We start from the raw sequence: 23,174 nt of genomic DNA on the forward strand, positions 1-23,174 counted from the left end.
TAAAATAAATACATTAAAAATAAATACAAATAAAATAAAGTAAATTAAATTAAAATATATTTAATTTAATTAAAAATAACAAAAAATAATAATAATGCCCATATGCTATCAATGTGACAATCTCTGCATGTGTTCATAAAAAACATTGCTGAGCATGTGAGTGAGTTTTTTCACGTTTTATGCAAGATACGGTTAATTTTTTTCTTGAATTTCATTCATAGACATCAAAATAAATGTTGATAAGCGTTTTATCTGTTCATCTTTTCTCTATTTTGAAATAAATGACCTCCTTGTCTTGCATGTCAAGCCTAATTTGTGCGCATATAAGCCGTACCCTCGATTCAGTCATTTTTTTGGCGACAAATACGGCTTATATGCGAGAAAATACGGTACTATATATATTATACAGTTGTAGTAGTATAAAATGAAGACAAATGACAACTTGCCAATAATTCCCATATGCCATCAATGTGACAATCTCTGTGTGTTCAAAAAAAAAACATTGCTGACATTCAATATAGATTTGTGGACTGTATCAAGTTTTATTAAGGAAAAAAAAGGCTACATTGTGAACACAATGGCAAGATACACCGAAGGAGGGACTACTGATGAGTAACTAGATATGATCAATTCTCCAAGTATACACATTCTATAAAGCAAATGAGTGTCCCCAAAAAAATTGTCCTTGCAAAATCTACTCTGTGTATTTCAAAATGGTGACCCCATACATTAACAAACAACGTGAATGTCAACCTGTGAGGAATGCGTGCCTTCAGCATATATTGCATTAATTGCTCACCTTCCCAAATCACAAAGCGTGAAAAAATATTCCCTTCATCAAAATATCATCCATTTAAAACATTGTTACAGTCGAAGCAAAACCAGTGGACATACGCCGTACATTTATTTAAATAACTCCAACACAAATCCTGTTTATAAATATAAAATCTTCTCCGAGATCCTGACGTACTTCTTTGCTAATTCTGTTTAAAAAAAAAAACACAGCAGGCTTCCTTCATTCTCACCTCTGCATAACATCATTAGCGCTCTTATTAAAAGACAAAATTCATTAAAAAAAATATAGAAATTAGATCTTCTGATCCCGTAAATCTGGAATAAAATCTGGTGGCTGGGCAGACAGATCAAAAATATGGCAAAACTATAGTTTTATTACTGCAATAACTGCAGCACAAACAATCATATTAACATTTGTTTAAAAAAAACAGTGTTTATTCATTTAGACTAATGTTTGTTTTGCTTTTTCTCTAATGCAAAAATTTGTTAAAATTTTATTTAACTGACATATATTACTAAAGGGATTAATTTACAAAATATGGCACTTTAAAAACACTTTAAAAAGTTTGGCTGGGGAACATAAAATAGATTTTTAGCCTAACTTTGTTTTTTTTTCCTCATTTTGTCATTTAATGATGCGTCATTGAGTAAACATATTTAAATTAAATAGACACAAACTATTTGCACGAACCAACGACGTATGAAAATGACACTCGATGTCCTAAATATGTCACGATAACATGTATTATTAACTTAAGTTCCGGTTTATAGTGGATTTTTCAGGGGTAACATGTTTCCCCCAAAAAATGTCTAGATGACGGGCGCGGATCGGTCGTTGGTGACGGTTGGTCTCAGCTTGACTGTCGCGAAAGGATTTCCACCTCTGAAAATTCAAAAACAAAACCGTCAGAAGGGCCTTTACTTTGAAATTCTTGCCATTTGGAAGATGTTAGTCTTGTTTTGTAACTCACCCAAGAAAAGGAGCCTTTCCTGTCCCGTTGACTAAAGAAACCTAGCGAGATGAAACAAAATAAATCAGAAATATCATAAATAACCCTTATAAATTCCACCCATCGGTGCAAAAAAGTGAGCAGACAGGTTTAATTCGATTACACGCGTCTTTCCGCCTGATATTGGAGTGAAGAGTTTTAACAAGTAAAACTACTCCTGTGAAAAAACTAAGAGCCGGCTTTGTGGAATCTAGTTGGTCGAGAATTCCCTGCAAAGGACACAATTCTCACTCATCTTTTTTTTCTAGCTTGAGGATGATTGTTTTATGAGCGGACTAAATATAATTGCGATTTTTTGCATTGTTGCCAAGCAAAATTCACATTATTAAAAAAAAGACGGTATTTTCTAGCATAGAAGCCGCCTCCACGTATAAGCCGTGCCCTTAAAATTGCCTTAAAATCGTTGAATTTTACATTTTTTCTCGTATATGACACCCCCTGGTTCACAATTTTCCCCTCCGTATTCATGATTTTAATAGGGAGTACAAATGTGATACTTTTAAGAGGAAAATAGAATGAAATACCGTGTTTACTCGGATATAAGCCGCATCCGCGTATAAGCCGTGCCCTTAAAATGGCCTTAAAATCGTTGAATTTTACATTTTTTCTCGTATAAGATACCCCCCGAGTCCCAATTTTCACCTCCATATTCATAATTTTAATAGGGAGTACAAATATGATACTTTTAAGAGGAAAATAGAATGAAATACCGTGTTTTCTCAGATATAAGCCGCCTCCGCGTATAAGCCGTACCCTTAAAATTGCCTTAAAATCGTTGAATTTTAAAAATTTTCTCGTATAAGACACCCCCTGATTCACAATTTTCACCAGCATATTCATGGTTTAGTACTTTAATAAACTTTGAAGGGAAAATCTTCCACACGTGGTATTTCTGAGATACTTTAAAAATTGATTGCTGGATTTCACATTCCTATTGGGTGCACATAGACAAATTCAAAAAGGAAGTCAGGTGAGCAGTACAACCAGGAAGTGTGTCCGTAGCTGTCTAGTTTGTCATCTCTAGGTAAGATGGATGCGCACTGAGCGACCAATGGCAGGCACAAGTGAGTTTTTTCACGTTTTATGCAAAATAGGGTTGTTATTTTTCTTGAATTTCATTCATAGACATCAATATAAATTTTGTTCCGTATTTTATCTGTTCAGTTTTTCTCTATTTTGTCTTGCATTATGGCGTTTCATGCATGTCAAGTCTAATTTGTGCGCATATAAGCCGTACCCTCGATTAAATCATCATTTTTTTAGCGAGAAAATACGGTACTATATATATTATACAGTTGTAGTAGTATAAAATGAAGACAAATGACAACTTGCCGGGGCAGGAGTGTGTAAAACCCTGAGCCAGCAGGTAGACGAGGACATTGTGTACACTCCCCGTGATGAGAAATTAGAGAGAAGAGCTTCGTCTGGGCTTGCAGGCTAGATTATTGGATAGATTTATCTTTTATGGTTAGCTATCTCACCAACTCATATCATGACTGGACCCTCTTGTCCTCTATGCCCGCCCGCAATGCCGTTTATTATGAATACAGTACATTCTAACCCATAATAATCTTGGGAAACAAGACTGCAAGGAAGGAAATTTCGAGCAACGTGTCACAGCAAGACGTGGTTAAAAAAAAACAGCCGAGTTGATAAGAGGTAATTAGTCAGGGTTTAAAATGTGTCTTAATATTTGTGTGGGAAGTGGGAGTAGCTTCCTGGACTACCTCTGCAAAAAAAAACAATATCACATCACTATAAAAAAAATGCTTAAATCTTTATATGTCAACAGAGGGAAATTTCCTGGCCCAAATAGCTCAACATAAAAATTAAAGTACTCCACATGTACCTTAACAAAACACTTAAAAAAGTGTGTACAAATTTGCTTGATGATGAAATTGACTGAGGTAAAATGCAGTAATACCTCGTTTATCGCGGTTAATAGGATCCGAGACCGCGCGCAACAGCGTTTTTATGGTGTCCTTTTTATTTTATTTGGATTTTTAAGAGCTTTTTTGTACTGTTATTTAACGATAGTCAATGAAATCATCGCCAACTGTGATTGGTCGAAATGCTTACCGCGTTCTTTCGCGACGCTGTGCTGGAGGCGTAGTTGTCCGAGTAGTCCGGCGGCGGCAACAACACCGGCTCGTCCTGGTCCAGGTCGGTCAGACTACTCACGCTTGGACTTCGCGCCGGGTTCTCAAAATGGCTGCTGGGTGATATTCAAATAAGAGGCAAGTATTGCAAATGTACCTTCTGATATATTAGTATATAAATTGCCTTCTTACCTATTTGATACGTGAGAATCAGCACAAGGTCTGCAGTAGGACGAAGGGAACCAACCCCGTCTAAGAGATCCACAATCATGTTAGACACCGAGTATTTACAGAGCATTAAACGCATCGAGATTATTCGTGAAACACAAAAACTACGTGATACGAAATCGTCCAAGCAAGACACACGCAAAACACGATTCAAATAGCACAAGCTGCCGTAGAATCAAAACAAAATGAGTTGTTCTTTCCGATTGCATAAAGTTGCGAGGTACAAAAAAAATAACAACAGCAGTTGGTTGCTTCTGCCATACTTGAAATACTCGTGTTGTATCATACGACGACATATATTGATTGTGACAAAGCAAGAACTTGAAGTGCCACTTAAGCAATGTGTTAAAAAAAAACGTGTCAGTCATGCAGGATGATTGTTGCTATGAGTGCACACAATTGAAAAGAAAAACAAACGCATTCTCCGACAGTATATTTCTTTACGAAATAGCTATGTCAGATGTACAAGCCTAAATATAAACAAACTTTGCAATATTTCATCAAGCGGGTTACGCAAATATATAGTTAATGTTGTGTTGGTTTTTTTTTTTTTAAAGAAAAGTAGGTGGTGTTTATTAAACTGGAAATATGAATATACAGTCATACCTCTACTTACGAATGCCTCTAGGTACGAAAGTTTCAGGTTACAAATTTTTAATATCCAAATGAGTGACTCGACATACAAAATCCCCGAAAAGTAAATGCATTTCCTTATCCGTTATTTTATTTTGAATTCCTCTTACTAAGGGCACATATTTTCACTCACACACACATAGGGCACACGTAAAAGTCTAAAATGTACTACAAAGTGGATCTATCACGGCCGCGCAGGGAGATGTTTCAGCGGCGCAGGGCAAATTTTCAGATGCTTTATTTATTTTAAGACATTAATGAATAATTTCCTTATAATTTTCTTCCATTTTGCATACAAAATTGGGACACTTTGACCAGTTTTAAAGGGTTTAGTTGGGAGTTGTGTGAGGACGGTGGAACCAATTAGAGAATTTACATATAATGTACACGTCTACTTACGAAATTTTCAAGTTATGAAAATCGTCTTGGAACCAATACTATATACATACCCTCAATATATTTATCTTTCACAGATTGATAGATGGATACAATTAAAACTAATTTTTATGTCAAATGCATTAGCACAGTAATAAGTGTGTTAAAATCAGCAATTAGGAATTGAGATAAAAATACAGAAAAGCTTGGTTTGAATTTTTGCAACAAAAAAAATTAGAATTACCGGCGGGTTTTCTCCAATTCGCCATAAAGCCAGCCGTCCTTGTCTTCTTTTATGAGCAAGGCGATGACGTCCCCTTGGTCGAAACTGAGGAGGGTGCCGTTGTTTCCCGCCGAGTGTGGAAAGACGGTCCTGACCCGCCTGGTTCTGCTCAAGTCCACACTTGAGATCCGGGTTGGACTGTCCTCACCCAGGCTGCTCTGGTCTGAAATGCAAGTCATAGTTCACAATTCAAGTCGTATTTGCAAAATCACACGCCTACAAACGGTAGTCACAAATGGTCAGAAATCCGGAACAAAACTATTGTCTATAATATCTAAATTCAACTGTCAATCAACTGCATAAGAATCTAAACAAGCAAGCCTCCATTCAGCAAAACAAATCCATATTAGGTGAACCGAGCAACATTATTTTAAAACAATTTGCGAGTATTTTCGGAGGTTGATTCGATAGCCATCTGTAGAAGAATTCCAAGTCAAAACAATTTAAGAGTCCTTCACAGATCTTCATTGCGAACTTGCGACTGAGTGAAGGGTCGAGGTTTTAATCCAAGTCAACAGTCCTCGGATCCAGGGCAAAACAATTAAATGTCCTCGGAGCCAGCTGCAGGGGGAAGCGTCCTTCGGTAACAATTATACTAAGCGTTTGTCAAGCTTATAATGATTAATATTTCTTCGTTGTACACACACATTATAGTACCCAAAATAACTCCAACACTGTATATACTGAATTTTAATATTCTTACTCTAACGTACATTTGTTCTTTGTTTCTGAACCACAAAAAATGGCCCTCGTAAAACTGCAACCTGCAGCTGGTGCGACTTATAGTCCAAAAATACGGTAGCGTAGATCCGCTTGGCGAATGGACTCAAATAAATCGTTAAATTCTATTTATAATTCAGTCCATAAAACACCATACGTAAATGCTGATAAGAAGTAAATGTTTAACGAGTCTTTTATTTGGCGGTTTCTGCTGATTTTGCAAGTTTTGTTTTCGTTTTACATATTTCTTTGCTTGATGTAACATTGACAAGGTTTAGATTGATTGAATCATCCTGGCTGATCTATCCAAGTGCAAAGTTTTCTGCTGAGCTATGCTAAAAAATTGCTGGCAGTAGCAATAGAATAAAGAAATGATGTCATCTATGTCATAGTTAAGAAAAGCATTAAGAAAAGTGCCATCGTTATTGGAGGAATCGGCGACTCCGCCTTACCTGAGTGGTTCTCTAAAGACGAGCTGGTTGGAGATCTGGGTTCGGGGGTAAACATGCTGGCCAGGGGGCTAACCTGCGCCTTCAGTGGGGGGGCCGGCGGCATCACCACCGTCTCAACGCTGTTCTGAGGGGGGACGAGAAAGAATAGAAATGAATACAAAACGTCATATCTGTGTTTTCATACACTTCAAATAGTGGCCTAAATGATCCAAAGACACGAAACGACGCTCCGCAAAACCACGTTTCTGATTGGGCCACTTTTACCGGGTAATAGGACAGGAAATAGATCAAACTCTTGGGTTGGACAATTTTTTTTTTACTTGCCAAAGGCTATTTTGGTGAGTGACCAAAGTACGTCAGCAGTATAGTACGATTTTTCTAGCAGCTTTATTATAATATTTGGATGACATTTTAATTCATTATGCCCTGCAATGTTCATTTTGTGTAGCACGCTTATTTATTTATTTATTATCTATTCCATTTAGGTCTATAATGTCTTTTCCTGTGGTTGTATTTTCGCCTTCGATTAGAATAAAGTTTAATCTAATGTAATCAATTTTTACTCCTCAATGAGATCGAGGCTTCCATTCCAGGTCCGGTTTGAATGTTCTGCCCGGCCTTGCGTGGGTTTTCTCTGGGTACTCCGGTTTCCTCGCACATCCCAAAAAACATGCAAACTAAGTTAATTCAACGCTCTTAATTCCACGTGGCTATGACTGATTGGTCGTTTGTTTCATTGCGTCCCGTGATTGGCCGGCCACAAACACAAACCCTGTTGTAACGGTCAGCGAGGATGGATCGCTCCGGATTGGCCGAACGTCCGTCGATCATGTGCTTGACGTTGTCCGGGACTTTGCCGATATCGCAGCACATCTCCTGCCAGCCGGGGAGTTTTTCGTTCAGGACGTCTTTGGCCTGGAAGGACGGTAGAGCTTCCGGTCAAACGGATCACGCGGGTTCGGGTTCGGGTTCGCCGAGGCGGCCCCGAAAGGGAACCGGTCCGCTCTTACTTTATCGTGAAAGTTGCTGAGGTGATAGGAGAACATGCAGTGTTTGTCGGCCAGGAAACAGAAGCGGCGTTTTTCTTCCAGGAGAGCTTCTCGGCAGCCGTCGGCGATGAATTTCTCCATGTCCATCTGGCGGGACGAGATGGTCTCCATGTACTGAGAAGAAAATGGTAAGTTAGGAGAAGAAAGGCCTTAAAGAACAATATTTTTATGAACATATATGTGATAGGGTTACGAAAAGAATTTTAACTAGTACTTGGTGCGCGCAAAGTATTTTCGCGGTCGACCTAAGTACAGTAATCCCTCGATTATCGCGGTTAATGTAGACCAGACATGGCCGCGATAAACGAAAAACTGCTAAGTAGGTTCACCCCTATTTTTTTTAGTCCTAGTGGCAAGCGGAGGGGAGTGGCTTCCACTTGCGAGTTTCAGCGTGGATTTTCACATTTTTATGAACTTACCCCAAAAAATTTAATTAGAAAAAGAAAATGTCGCCAAAAAAATGCAGTGAAACCACGATAGTTGAAGCCACCATATTCGAGGGATTACTGTATTTACTTTATGTGCACGAAAGTGGTACAGTGACATTTTTTAAGATCGACTTGAACAGGCAAAATGCTTCTTGTCAATTTGTCTAAAAAAACAAAACATTTAGTTTCCTCTTAAAAATGGAACAAAGAATGCTTTTTTGACAGGTATGCTGGATTTCCGAGTAAGACAAGAAGAGTCATGGCCGCTGTGTATGTTATTTTTTAAGGTTCCGTCCGCAAAAAAGGTCTGAATTGGATCATGCCTTCACAGAAACCTGAATCTACTGTCCCAGATTGATAAAGGGTCTGGAAAGGTCCGGAAAAGTCTGAAAAAGGTCTGGAAAGGTCTGGAAAAGTCTGAAAAAGGTCTGGAAAAGCCCCGTTTTTCTTAGTATTGGGGTCAGTTGTCACCTCATTCTCCTTGATCTCGTATTTGGACACGTGCTTGCCCTGGCTCTTCCTCCTCAGCTTCTTCAAGTCGGTCTGGGACCGGTCCAGGGACTCTTGCTTCACCTTGTGTTCTGATTGGTAGCGCTTGAAAGTGGCCTATAAAACCAACAGTACATTTCTGTTATTCGTATTTTTGGGAAACATCATCAAAAACATATCCCACCGTTTTTCCACTATTTTTCTGACCTTAAATACGTCTTTTTTTCCTCATTTATACGATGTTTTAGTGTATCTACGATGTCTGGTGTATATATGAAGCGATTCATCTGACTATGTTGACCAGTACTTCTAATTGTCGCTTCAATTTTTTGACTTCGAGGCACTCACGTTCATGTACTTGACGTCCATTTCCGTCTTCTTTTCCAGCTCGCTGAGAACTTCTTGGTGGAATCGCTTGAGCTGCCGTCATAAAAGACCAAAAATAAAAATATAAAAGCATTATTGCGGCTCATTCCTTTGTCGGGCCTTTCCGAGAAACACAGATTTGTGACGTGGCATTATTATGATAAGAGGGTGTCGTTATAATGGATTTTTAAGAGCTTCCTGGTTAAAAATTCCCGACCGTAATTGTCATGGGACGATGACGACGCCAAGGAGATATTTTAGGACGGCGTGCTTCAAATCCGAAGAATGTCACGTCGCAGTCAGACAGACGGACGTTTGACACGCGTAAATATTCTTAGTATTTCAGCCTGAAGCAAAAATCTGAGAATTAAGGAGCTTGGCTCCACTTGAAAAATGTTCTTGCACCGTTTCTACATTTTTAAATGACAGAAAAGTGATGCAAAGTGGGTTTATTTTACTCTAAAAGTTGTTTATCTTCGACATCTGTTCTTCTAATTTTCGCCTAACATGTGCCCGATGAAAAAAATACCCGCAGAATAAAAGTAGAATCTTCTGGAGATTTATACGATAACAACTTTAATCACATTAATTTTCAGATAGATGCTAAAAAAAAGCTCATGCATAACTGTGGAAGGTTTTTTTTTTATGTAAATGTGAAAAAAACGATTTCAAGTAACACTGAACATGAATAATAACTTTTTCTGGTTCACGAGTGGGAGAATTTGAACAAATATTAACACATTTTATTGCTCTTCAAGGCTATATTCGGTTGAAATATATTTATTTATTTTGTTTAAAAGGCTGTCGGGACTACTTACATTTTGTTCCATCTCAAAATGGATCTTTTTATGGACATCTGCAATCTCAATCAGAACCATACCTAGAACATAACAAGTCTCATTAAATCATGAACTCAATTTTCATTCATATTCCCGTCAACTTTATAATATTTCAAAAATAAATACAATATACATTAAAAAAAACGACTCCAATCTTTTGAAAATGAGCCCAATTTGATATCATTTAAACCCCCCGTGCACCCCAAATGACTCATCTCCTTTCAATATGTAAACAGCTGTCAATCTCCGTCAAACAATCGGCGTGTATAGTTCTGGTACTTCTATTTAGAAGGGTCTCCATTCAGATCCAGACTGCAGAACAGCATGTGGCATCAGACAATGGCAGCGAGTCAACACTGTACACGCTGGCTGCCAATTGTAAATAAGCACTAGGCCACCACAATGAGGTGAAATCTAGACTCCAAGTTGGCTAGCGTGCGTCCAGCTTACGTAAACATTTGCCCGGTGTCCACCCACATAATGGATGAAGCCACGGAAGGCCAGAAAACGGGAGCTCTCCAGGTATTTCCCAAAACAAATTCCCCACTCGGGTGTCAAAAAAAAGCTCTTTTCGCTTGCAATGAGTTTTTTGAGGGTTTTAAATTGGCCCAGTTTACTAGAAAACTGCTTTTCTGGATAAAAGTAGTCAGATTGAACTCAATTTGGCTCCATTAAAAATAATTTAAAGTGATATTTGAATTTAGTTTTTGGGATAGAGGATTGTGGTCTTCAGTTCTTGGAGGTTTTGGACAAAAGGCCTGCGCAAATGTCGTAAGGTTCTAAAGTCCGATCAACTGCAATTGGACAGAACTACGTTATGTGGGGATTAAATAACAATAAGGTCATGAATTTAACTTTGCCAAAGCAATAAATAAAAATGGGGAAGTGACATGTGCTGAAAAGGAAGTGGCACATTTGCATTTTTTTCCATAATCAATTTTTAACAAATAAATATCTCGCCAATTGGCTTATTTTTTTTATTTTCCAATGACATCCCATTTCATCTTGAAAGCAAATATTTTCCAAAATTTTCCAGACCATCATCTTATCTCACTTAAAGTAAAATTCCACTTCCATTAAGAATACCACGTAAGTGACCTTTGGCTTTCAAATTTCACCTTTGACCTTCTTCTTCTTCAGTAAACCAGCAAAGTCTGAATGTCCCAATTCAACCAGAATTTTTTTTTTCCGAACGCTTGTCAGCAAACCACCCAAAATAGAACCCACACACACACACACACACTCCATTCTGAGCAAACAAACATCTCCGTACAGAGCGCTACTTCAGCCGCCCCCCCAAAAAAGCAGCGTCCAGCTACAATAACATTGGCCTCTGAAGGTCACTAGAAAGCACCAGTAAATGCCGTCTTTGTCCTCCCCGTAGGGGATGGGTGGGTTTTACGCTCGGTACTACGGGGCATCGCGCCACCGACCTCCACGTCGCGGCTCGAGATTGCGGCTGAGAACGAGCGAGCGAACGGGGTCAAAGAGGTCGCTGTGCACCTGCAGCTTTTAATAGGGTGTAAAAAAGAAAAACTGAGGCGGCAATATATTGCACTGCTCTAAAAAAAATACATGAAAATATCAGTTCAATTTGCAGTTGGCAATTCGACAAACTGAAGAAATGCGAAAGCCAAAAAATGGATGGTTTGAACGACTGTATTTTCTCGCATATAAGCCGCCTCTGCGTATAAGCCGTACCCTTAAAATGGCCCTAAAATGGTTGAATTTTACAGTTTTTCGTGTATAAGACGCCCCCTGGTTCAGAATTTCCCCCTCCATATTCATGGTTTTAATAGGGATGTGTTACTTTAAAGCAGGGGTGTCAGACTCGGGTTGGTTCGCGGGCCGCGTTAACGTCAACTTAATTTCATGTGGGCCGGACCATTTTAGATATAATATTTAGATTTTTTTTTTAGAAATGGATTAAAAGAACTGGATTAAAAGCCCTGAATATTCAGTTTTTTATAGATCTAAAACAATGTTTATTTTAGCTTTTTTTAAAATATATTTTTAGATTTTACAAAATGATTTTTGAACTAAAACCACAGAAAATGGATTAAAAAATTACAATTATTGATTTAAAAGGGGGAAAATCAGGTAATTTAATATATATATCTATACTCTTCATTTTAATTTGATCCTAAAACAGAAAGTCGGCACTCATCATTTACTTTCCCGGGCCACACAAAATGATGCGGCGGGCCAGATTTGGCCCCCGGGCCGCCACTTTGACATCGGTGCTTTAAAGGGAAAAGCGTAAGAAAAATCATCACAAGTGGAATTTCTGAGATACTGTATAAATCCATTGCTGGATTTCTCATTCCTTATTGGGTGCATGTAGACAAATTCAAAAAGGAAGTCATGTGACCAGTACAACCAGGAAATGTGTAGCGGTCTAGTTTGCCATCCAGAGTGAGACTTTTCACGTTTTATGCCAGATACATTTTTTTCTTGAATTTCATTCATAGACATCAAAATAAATATTGTTTAGCGTTTTATCTTTTCAATCTGTTCTCTATTTTGAAATAAATCACCGTATCGTCTGCATCGTCTTGCATTATTTCGTCTTTGTCACCTTGCAGTTTCGTGCAAGTCAAGTCTAATTTATGCGCATATAAGCCGTACCCTCGATTCAGTCATCTTTTTTAGCAAAAAATACGACCTATTGCGAGGAAAAAATACAGTAACCGACATTTTCCTGATAGTGAAACTGAATGGAAAATGAGTTGTTTTATTGGCTAGACAACATTGTATATATTGCAATAAAACAATTATCCAGATATCGGATAGGTACTCAAAGTCAGATGACCCGGACTCGGGTGCAAAAACATGATCGGGACGCCTCCACACACGAGCGAGTCTAAACGGAAAACTGGTTCTACGTATGTATCAAATGCCAGTCTGACAGGATATTTACAAGACGAGCAAGGAGGAAACAAACACACCCCTAGGGGAGCCTAGTGAAAGTGCTATGGCCCTCCGATGAATAAGCTGTTGACGATTCGACATCCAATACGATTACGGCGCAATGCGAGGGGAAGTTAGTGGTTTTTATGAGTTGATTTCACCCTTGACAGCCCTTCCTCTTTTTACCCAGCGCACTACACACATCATTTGTTCTTTCAACTGGCACCGAGCCCTCCAATCAAACGCATCGCTGAGCTCGCCCACGCAGGCACGGTGTGTTTTTCCTGCGCGATCCCATGTGACCACAAACCGTGCACGTCACGATCCAAAGGTTTTGGTCCTCGGACCTGCCACACCCGCGTTTTTTCCGTCAGTTATCTGGAAATCGGGATAAGAGAGTAAAGAAGTCGCTTTGTGGAAAATATGCGGTGTCTTGAATGGTTTAATTTGGGGACTATTTATCGCATTTTTTGGTTCAAGGTTTTTTTGGGGGATTGTCAATGAGATATAAATTACTTTTTTCAAAAATATACACAAACCTTTATCCCATGATTTGTTAGACAAGGATATGAATTTGATAATTGTTGCTGTTTTATGATATTTTTATATTCCAGGAGCTAGCGCTGCCTATTTACGATCCTTATGCTAGTTGAGAATTATGCAATATACGCTGTTTCCAACAGGGGGGAGTGTATCAACTCAAACGAATGGAACTAAATAAAGCACTTTCAAAACAAACCATTTCAACTTTAATTCAACGATTAAGCAAAGCAGTAAAATTGAACAGGAATCACTTTTGCATGTCCAACAGGGGGCAGTGTATCAACTCATGAATGCAACTAAATAAAGCACTTTCAAAACAAACCATTCCAACTTTAATTAAACAATTAAGCAAAGCAGTAAAATTGAATCGGACTTGTTTTTGCGTGAGCACAAAGACAGGGAATAGATGCATTTTTGCCACTAATTAACGATAAGCCCCACCCCCCAAAAATCTGGCAACAAGTCTATTTGCGAATGCCAAACACATTCCCAAACAACCGTCCAAACTGACATTCCCATCTGCGGACAGTTTCATTTGACATGCAAATTAGCGACAGGTACCCATACTAAAGACCCGATCCAAACGTTCGAACCCCGACACAACCACCAGAACAAATTCCGCTCCACTCTGCAGCGCGGTTCCAAAAATAGGCGGACATTTGGTGGATCAGGGCGAGTCAACGTAGGCCGTAAGAAAGGCTCAGTGGTGAGAAGACAGTCTCGTGTTTACCCAGCATGTTTGCCGTATGACGACCGCCGCAGACTGCTAGAGAATTCACACCCTCCCGTCAAATAGTCCCCCCCCCCAGCCCTCCCCGGTAGGGACCGTGTGCAACCACCCGTGCATTTTTGCACCAGAGCATTGCGGCGAGTCGTTATGATTGAAGAACTTGCTGAACTTAAGTGCTATCATTATTCCTCGCAAGGTCTTCAAACCCAAAACCTTCGTGAAAGAACCAGACTCTGGCCTCACTCCAATGAGATCCAATACCAACTTCCCGTCTTATTTTGAGCAGATTTAAACGTCAGAACACATCCACATTTTCAGGAAAGCGCTGTATGCTAAAATATTGTTCTAATCAGCCAAATGTTTGAAATGAGATTGAACAAAGAAGATGGAATGGATTTCCCCCGAGTGATTTCAAGTAAACAGTTACATTGTTCTCTTCTTGCCAGATACGCACACACCCCATTCCATCTATTATTTTCGATTTTGTCCGTCTGACATTTCATCCTTTCACACGTTGCAATAGAAAAACTTTGGTTCAAAGGCATGGTGAGGAATAACAATGATTGCAACACAATTTTCTTAAGATGAAACAACATGGCAACACATTCTCGGGCACTTGTATCGTCGCCAACGATTTGCAAATCGGTGGATCGTAAAAATACGCAACTTACCAAGTTCCCTCGACACTGGAGACATGGTAGCATTTTCTCCGATTTTCCCGATGGCATCAAAGTAGGCCTTCCCGGCGACGGTCATGCCTGCGAAATACCAAAGTGAAACATCTTGATAACCCGTGAGCAGATTTAGCAGCAGATCAACCACACGCTAGGCAAGCTAGAACTTCATCTGCTGAAGTACTCGTTACAATTTTGTACATTTACTGAATGAACTTGGACTAAAATAAGAACCAGGGATCTGGAATAAGGTCAGCTCACCTGGCATCGGCTTGAAATATTCCGCAAAACTTTAGTTTTCTTACCCGTGACGGACTTTTCGTAGCTTTTCCCCAGGTTGACCAGGTTCCTCAAGCTCGGGTTGAACTGGTCCATCACATTCTGGCAAAGGTCGACAAATTATGGGCAAAGTCAAACAATCGTGTCCTCATTAAAGTCACAGGTCTGCTGAGGTCTATCCCAGAATTCATTTACCGTATTTTTACGACTATAAGGCGCACCCTCAATGAATGACACGTTTTAATTTTTTTCCCATATGTAAGGCGCACTGGATTATAAGGCGCCCTGTCTATTTTGGAGACAATTTAAGACTTTTAAGTGCGCCTTATAGTCGTGAAAATACGGTAGTTTTTTTGTCAGGTCCTCGGAACCCTAAAAGTCAACAAAACAAACCTGGAATGCAAAACAATCCGAAAGTAGAGTGTACGAAAATGTAATTTTAATTTATAAGTCCCTGAAAAAGAATATTCAGAACCGGAACCGATCACTGCAAGCACCTTGCGGACTTCCCGTGTGTGGCTCCAGTTTTTTTTAACTAGGTCTACAATGTCTTGTGTGTCTCGTGTCTCTACAAAACCAAGAAATTTCCCGAATACAGGATGAAATAAAGGTCTAATCTAATCTAAATGTTGTTTTTTGATTAATTCCACCGCTCCAAAACCAACAAAACAACCGGATAGCACATGAAAATCAAACTATTACATTTTGAAATGAATAATCAGCTCAACTAAACTTTTTGGAGAGTGACGAGAACAAAAACCAGCAGTGTGGCCTTTTCGTTATCGATCTAAAAAACGAAAACCCGGGACCTGGTCCACCAGTCAATCCCATTTCACGTGCGCTCCATCGATCAAGTTGTTGACATAATTTTTTATAGCAGGAGTCCGGTCCACGTGCAGACGGCTTGCTCTTTAAATGCCGGCGCAATAAAAAAATTCAATCTTTAACTTGACCTCTGATGTATTCCTTTACACTCCCCGTAAAGAGCAAAGTCTAGAGTCTCCTCGCGCACGGCACCCCCGCCCCGTCCTCTCCATTGAAATGCCTGAGCAGTCACGGGCCGTTCTCCTCCCCGTCTTGCACTCCCGACACACCCGGGAGGAACAATGGGGAGGCCGGTATGACTTTACAATGAGAAAAGTGTAGAATGGAGTGGAGAGAAAGGAAACAGGTTCTGGTTTTTGGGGCGGGGGGGGTTGTTTTGTTGTTTTTCAGTTTTTTCTCCTCTTGTTCCGTACCACTGAAACTCGGGCATGTCTGGACTTTTGCTCCCAGATTTCTCCTTCAGATTATTCGTAGTCGTTGATCAGGAGAAGCCAAACTCGAGTCTAATCAAGACGGCTGATTAGATCAGGGGTGCTCAAATTCAGGTCCTAGGGCCATTTGGGGTTCAGCTTCAAAATAAAAGCAGGCCATATGTAGGATTCTTGATGTGAATGCATTATTTTGATTGGTTTTTATAGATGTTTAAAGCTTTAATTGTCATGTCAAGATATTTATTTATGGAGGTTTGATAGTTTTTAGATTTGCGAACATATCATAATGATTTTCATACCCGAGTATAAGCCGCACTAGCCAAAATATGATGATAATGATCACGAAAAAGTTGCACTGGACTACGAATTGCATTTTGGAGGGGCACGTACCTAGAACAAACATAGTACATTAAAGTAATAGTAAAATAAAACAAAATGGTCCACCGCTTAATGTTAATAGACAGACTGAAAAACACAACATAAACGGTTAGCAGTCAAAATGACAAAATAAGAGACACAAATAAGTTGCAGGCCCAGACAAACTATGAAAAAAAGTGCAACCTATAGTCCGGAAAATACCATACTCTGATTTAAAGACATTATTCTTCTTAATTTGAAGTTCTAGTTCATTTTTTTTAATTCTAATGGAATGCAGCTACACAAACCAAACAAAACGATCGACCTTATAACTTTCCTTTAATTTATGTGATGTCAGTGACATTATAATGTTTTTTTACAATTGCTCGGGAGCGTTTAACAACAACAAATTGGCCTGTTAACGCTTCCTGAAGTGTCTCAACCCTGAAAAAAATAAAAAAATAAACGTGTAGGCAGCCGGATTGGATTAAATGAGATGAAATGTAAATATTAGCATCCATCCACGCTCGACTGGCACGTTGCTCTGATCACACTTTCCAACAAAGTGATGCACCAGCAGGCAATAATAACAGGGCGTGACATTCCAGAATGGCTTTTTGTCGCTTGACAGCTAAATATACCAGCGCTTCCGTCTAACGTGTTTTGCACCATGGCACGTCAAATACGCATCAACCCTTTAAAAATACAAAATTCTAAAGAAAAGCCACGGGAAATTCAGTTCCACCAAGTCAAGTCATTGCTTTTGATTTCATATTATAGAAGAATTCCTCTGAAAAAAATGATTCATGAGGATATAGAATGACAAATGGCTGCCAGAAATGATGAATATTTGTAGGTAGACTCACCTTATAAGTAAGCTCGGTGAGTTTACTGACGTCCTGCGGAGTTCCAGACATTTTTGGAGGTGGACAAGAGAGACAAACGTGTGTCCCCAACCCAAAAATGAAAAATAGATGGGTGGGGGGGACTGTTCAGTTCAAAAACAAGGATAATAATAATAATCCTGGGAGTCAGTCGAACAGGAGAATTGCTCCAGCATGCACCTCTTGCTTCGCACGTGTGTGTGTGTGTGTGTGTGTGTGTGTGTGTGTGTGTGTGTATAGACAGACTCGTTACACACACACTTGCTGAAAGGGACGCAGATTCAGGGGTGGGGCTGTGACGTCATAGGACTGAGGCGCAACTGGTGAATTATGGAAATAAAAAGGGGTGTGTTTGTGTGTGTGTGTTTGTGTGTATGTTTGTGTGTGTATGTGTGTTTGTGTGTGTGTGTGTTTGTGTGTGTGTGTGTGTGTGTGTGTGTGTTGGGGGATCGTAAGAAATGTTTTGAATTTATTTTGTTGACATTCGTCCTTCCAAGTTAAGATGGGTTCGATTTTTGTGGTTGTCAATGGCAGCCAATTAAAGTTAAATGGGTGACCTGGAAATTGATATTATTATTATTAATTGGAATTCGGGTAAGAATCTATGTGACCTGTAAAAATAATTATGAAGTACTATATAAACACTGCTTCAATACATAGAATAGACTCAATTTTGAGACCAATAGATGGGGAAAATGGAATGTATAACTCAAAAAATTGAATCTGGAAGAACAAAATAGAAGCTAAGTTGTAATGTTTGGAAGTTTGTATAATTATGACAAATTAAACTAACTTTTTTTGAAATACTATTATCTTAAAGACAACTTGGTAGACTTAAATGCCCATGTATCAGTTAGAATAGCCACTAGGTTGCACTACAGTACCAATCGAGAAAGTTTAACTAGGGGGATAATATAGTAATATTCATTTTTTTTAAAATACAATTTAAAACTGGAAAAAAAATCAAATTACAAAGTCAAACAGGGAACCTTTTCGTTGGCTAATGGACAGAGAAAGGAATTAGGTAACTTCCATTCAAGTAATGTGTGTACAATATAATATGTTATAATATTTCGCATTTTAACAGCAATTTAACAGATATAAGAGTATTAATAAACCTTTAAAATAACTTCTATAGAGCCAATGCTATTCTTTAATAACATCAAAATCATACAAAGTTCCCTTGTCCTTATTCTGATTGATTTTAGCACCACCATGCGACAAAAATGTGACCTTACTTCACTTTGCAATTGAAAATTAAACAGTTTTACACCCTATTACCTGCAAAAAATATACATACAAACATACTTCCTCTTGCAGAAGTTGTCAGGAAAAAAACTTTAGTAAATTAATACTCAAACTTTAGCTTTCATGTCAAAAGTGTCATTCTTACTGAATGGACACATGACTGCAACTCATGGTAGCGATTTCAAGCTTCTGTCCAGCGTAGCTGATTGGCTGTTGAGAAGATCTCCAAAGTCTCATATGCACTTTGTCTCTTCCTCTGAGTGCTATTTTTATGGGAATACTTTATTTTTTCAGGTCATCCAGCATGTTGAGGTAAACTATTATTAATTTCATATGCTTCATATATTTCTTTAACTGGATTATACTATTCTAGAAGACTGTTATTCCTCGTTCTCCAATTTTTCCTGGGTGTGGCAGAGTCTACCGAACCTCTCATCGATTTGGGTACGTTCATTTTCGACCGTTTTAAACGTACCCCAATAACACGTCATATTTCTATTGAAACAGAAAACATTGCCGGCAAGCTGATTTTCCATCAAATGGACGGAAACGCCACCTACATAAGGAACACCGGAGAACTGGCCACCGACGTCCCCACCGAGACCACCTTTGAACTTTCCGATCCACATCGGAATTTCACGATGGCGAATTTCAGCTTCACGTGGGATTTAGGAAATGGGTACGGCCCTCTTACCCAATATCGTGTTTGCAGAATATTGGGATTCTCTCAGTGATTATTGTTTTTATTCGGGGGGTTTCAGGGAGGTGATTCGGGGGTCTGAACCTGTTGTCCGCTACCACTACGGCGCATCTGGGAATTATACACTTCGGTTGAAAATTGGGGTTCGTATCGCCCAATACGAACCGCCATTGACTGGAATTTACTCCAAGGATATTCAAGTACTTGGTTTGTATTGTTTATGGAATATGTTGGCCTTAATAACGGTTGTTCACAGTTGTACTAAAACATAATGAAAATAGTCCGAAATTATTTACACTTTGTCCAATGGCATCAATGCAAATTGGTGTCTTAACGCTTCAAGGCTAGCAACTTAAAATTACGTTCAATTCTGGTCCTGGGGAACAAAAATGCTCCAAAATGAAAGATATAATGTCTAAAAAATGATTTTTAAATGATTAGGGAAAAATATAATGTCTGAAAAATCATTTTTAAATGATCAGGGGAAAATATAATGTCTGAAAAATCATTTCTAAATGATCAGGGAAAAATATAATGTCTGAAAAATAATTTTGAAATGATCAGGGAAAAATATAATGTCTGAAAAATCATTTTTAAATGATCAGGGAAACAAAATATTCCATTGCGCAAAACTGTGTCAAATATTTGGCCTATAGGACTAAACGCAGAAAATTGTGTATGAGGTCATTCTCTTTACACATTAATTTGTTTTTAGAATGATACATTTTTTTGTAATGATATATTTCCAGATGCCATAAAAAGCATTGAGTTGAAAGGCCCCTCGGATTACGAGATGTCAAAAAACACCGGTCTAGCTTTCCACGTGGATGGGAGGTACAGTAGGTTTCCTCTTGCCGTCCTATTTTGACTTGGTATAAAAAGCTAAGCTACGTATTATTGTGTCTTTTAGTCCCCCGATGTGGGTGTGCTGGAGCTTCCTCCACAACTGCGTGCCCGACACAACTGGGGGTTGTACGCTGACCATGCTGTACGAGAACACCCTGTGGCTCAACCACACTTTCACCTCAGCCGGCGTTCACTGCCTGAACATCAGCGTCCGCAATGACGTCAGCAAGATGGAGACCTCCTTCAGTCTCTTTGTTAGGAAAAATAGTGAGTAAAACACACACACACGCGTTAGGGGAAAAAAAGGGTTAAATCCAGAAGATGAACGCTAAAATAGCCACATTTTTGGTGACTTTAACACTAATGATAAGACTTGTCTATAAGAAAAGATCTTCTTGGATAAAGGTAGGGAATTTTTTTACAAAATTTAGATCGCTAAAAATGATTTCAAAAAAGAGGTCAAAGTGTCAATTGGCTATAGTTTTTTTATGATGCGGTATGGGTAGATTGTTTTCTGTGATTTTAGCGACACCTGTGGACAAAAGTGGTAGTGTTTTGTATAACAGAACACCAAATTACTAAAATTGGGTCGCTAAAATTAAATAAAACCTCAAAAGGTCAATTTTCTGTATTTTTTTTAAGATGCGGTATGGGTAGATTGTTTTCTGTGATTTTGGCGACGCCTGTGGACAAAAGTGGTAGTGTTTTGCATAACAAAACACCAAATTATTAAATTTGGGTTGCTGTGTCACGAGGTGTTTTGGATAAAAAGTTCAAACGAAGGAATGTGTCCGTATCGCCGACAAAGATCTGACACGCTTCCAATCGTTAGCTTCGCTCAATTGATTTGCTTACGATGGTGCCAAAGCTTAGCATTCTTGGACATAAATTAAAGTTGAGGAACGACAGTCGACAAGCAAAACTATGTTGTTGAAATGAAATTCTTCACCGATTAATATGGGCTGTTTTTTAAATTCCAGACAACACTAACATGTTCTTCATCCTGTCCTGCGCCGCCATTTTGGTGACAACTTTCTCCTTCATCACGGTCATCGCCTGTCATCCTCGGTACTACAACAGATCTCAGGTACGAGAACCAAAAAGATTTTGCACAAAACAACAAGTTATTCTCAAATGTTTGTCGATAAACAATTGACAAAAATAATTATTGTAACAACAAAAACTAGATTATTGCTACACATCATCTACCTACTTTCCTCACCAAACCATGGCCCTTCCCATCCTAAAACTGAGCCCCTTAGAGGCCGGTTCCCGGGAGCGTCTGCCCACCACCTTCCCCCCTAAGCTCCGCCCCTGATCCATTCCATTCCACATTGCAACATGTTAAGCGAACCCTTTAATTATACCAGAAATCCTGCGATTTTTGTTTTTTCCTGATATTACCCAAGCTTATTTGTATTACTTACCCATCAAGTTATCTTCTAATTGCATGTAATATTTTGAGTATTAATAACAATGCATTCCATTCGACACATTTTACAGATATATCCAAGATTTTGGAACCTATGAGATGAAATCAGTCCATGAATTTTATCTGAAATAATTCACTAAGAACAATTTTGTGTTCCGGTTTTCAGATCTCAGTTTCCAGCAATGCTGTGTTCCTGAAAAAACCCACCGATGGCCAGGGCAGAATTGTTTTCAACGTGTCACGCGTTGAAAGAGAAGAGAAAGAACCACTGTGGGTGCCCAATGGGATGCACTACTACACTTAAGCATTCTAGTTCGTCAATAAGGCGGAATAGGATTTCTAATATGCTAAATTGCCTCTGATATAATGTACATATTTCAAGGTACATATTCCATTCAATTCAATATTCCTGCCGATTCACAATGATGACAGTATCGTGTATCTATGACATTATTTGTGTAAAAACCAATCAATTAGCGACCCACAGTGCTCAAGCTGAAGAGCTCATGAATTATTAACTTTCATAAAGGTGGCTTATAATGCACTCCGTGTTTGTCCTAAAAAAAAATGTAGCTAGTGATCAGTAAAGTCTGTTTTAATATTTCTTTGTTTTTATTTTTGCATTTATCTTTTTGCAAATAAAACGGAAAGATTGGCATTCCTTGAAAATGTGTGCTTTACTGTGTGGGGAGGGGGATTTGATGTTACACGAGAAACTAACGACAAATGTTAGAAAATACAGTAGAAGGTCAATGATGTTAAGAAAAGAAAGCATATTTATGATGAGAATTGAGGACAGTTTGCCAGCTGCGATGAAAAATGGCGCAGTTATTCAAGCGACTTTCTAATGACAGCTTGTCCTCGTTCATTAATTATGCTGACATTCCTAATGAGCGTGTCCTGACGGAGACGCAGCGGGGGAGCCGGTCGCTGGTTGCTAAGGTAATCTTCAACCTTGACCTCCACTTGTGCCGAGTGTTAAAGTAGCCTAAGTAGTTATTCCGTAAGCCACTGTATATTTACTCTAAAACACATTTAAATTTTACCGTCTTCATGTCTAACGGTCATCCGTGACAAATTCAAACCCTCTTTAGATCCTCATTAAACATTCATGCTAAAGTACTTAAACTAAAACAACAATTTAGCCAATGAACGTTCAATGCAAGAATAATAGCTTTTCTGCTCGAACCGACTAAAACACTTCATTTTCCAACTGAATGCATTTAATTGTCATTATAATTTCGCGCCAATGCTTTGCCTCTAAATTGATGATGTGAACCAACAACATGGCAAATTAATTGAAACATTAATTAAAGACTGACGCATCTCATCTGTGTTAACGTCATGTCTTGAAAATGTCTATCAATCCTCATTAGTGTCGTCAGTGGGGAGGTTGGGATTTTTTAGATTAGAGACGGTTTGCCAGTACTGTAATCCCTCGAATATCGCGGCTTCATGACATCGCCATTTTTTTCTGGGGGATTTTTTTTTTTTTTTTTGTAAAATAATAAAAAATGTGAAAATCCATGCTCAAACGCGTAAGCCACTC

General features: G+C 38.8%; 2 protein-coding genes across 3 annotated transcripts; one reads left to right on the forward strand and one right to left on the reverse strand.

The window, feature by feature from the left end:
- Positions 1–518: 518 nt before the first annotated feature.
- LOC144093090 (BAR/IMD domain-containing adapter protein 2-like 1) lies at positions 519–17,608 on the reverse strand. 2 transcript variants are annotated; one of them, XM_077626388.1, is made up of 14 exons: positions 17,382–17,608; positions 14,929–15,004; positions 14,621–14,707; positions 9,746–9,807; positions 8,910–8,981; positions 8,544–8,678; positions 7,606–7,758; positions 7,367–7,510; positions 6,596–6,719; positions 5,385–5,586; positions 4,097–4,156; positions 3,885–4,017; positions 1,767–1,807; positions 519–1,678 (listed from the first exon to the last, which is right to left on the reverse strand). In XM_077626388.1, the coding sequence occupies exons 1-14, from the start codon at positions 17,430–17,432 to the stop codon at positions 1,606–1,608; spliced, it is 1,413 nt and encodes a 470-aa protein (XP_077482514.1). In that variant the 5' UTR covers positions 17,433–17,608; the 3' UTR covers positions 519–1,605. The 2 variants fall into 2 exon arrangements, with proteins under 2 accessions (XP_077482514.1, XP_077482512.1); XM_077626386.1 differs by having other exon boundaries at positions 3,885–4,020.
- A 1,195-nt stretch (positions 17,609–18,803) lies between these two features.
- On the forward strand, positions 18,804–22,098 carry LOC144093157 (transmembrane protein 130-like). Its single transcript, XM_077626475.1, has 8 exons — positions 18,804–18,819; positions 19,065–19,091; positions 19,155–19,326; positions 19,409–19,554; positions 20,097–20,181; positions 20,258–20,460; positions 21,174–21,280; positions 21,792–22,098. Exons 1-8 carry the CDS (start codon positions 18,804–18,806, stop codon positions 21,927–21,929), a joined length of 894 nt encoding a protein of 297 aa, XP_077482601.1. The 3' UTR covers positions 21,930–22,098.
- Positions 22,099–23,174: the final 1,076 nt, after the last annotated feature.

The sequence above is a fragment of the Stigmatopora argus genome, chromosome 18 (assembly GCF_051989625.1).
Source record: "Stigmatopora argus isolate UIUO_Sarg chromosome 18, RoL_Sarg_1.0, whole genome shotgun sequence".
Taxonomy (NCBI): domain Eukaryota; kingdom Metazoa; phylum Chordata; class Actinopteri; order Syngnathiformes; family Syngnathidae; genus Stigmatopora; species Stigmatopora argus.

What these genes read in the sequence shown, in the direction of transcription:
- LOC144093090 (XM_077626386.1), bottom strand. Translation starts at nt 17,432, where the DNA reads ATGTCTGGAACTCCGCAGGACGTCAGTAAACTCACCGAGCTTACTTAT. An exon ending in TCGCTGACCGTTACAACAGG is followed by an intron (nt 6,720 to 7,366) that starts GTTTGTGTTTGT and finishes GTCCCCCCTCAG; the next exon opens with AACAGCGTTGAGACGGTGGT. An exon ending in GGAAAGGCTCCTTTTCTTGG is followed by an intron (nt 1,679 to 1,766) that starts GTGAGTTACAAA and finishes TTGAATTTTCAG; the next exon opens with AGGTGGAAATCCTTTCGCGA.
- LOC144093157 (XM_077626475.1), top strand. An exon ending in CAAGGATATTCAAGTACTTG is followed by an intron (nt 19,555 to 20,096) that starts GTTTGTATTGTT and finishes ATATATTTCCAG; the next exon opens with ATGCCATAAAAAGCATTGAG. An exon ending in TCTCTTTGTTAGGAAAAATA is followed by an intron (nt 20,461 to 21,173) that starts GTGAGTAAAACA and finishes TTTAAATTCCAG; the next exon opens with ACAACACTAACATGTTCTTC.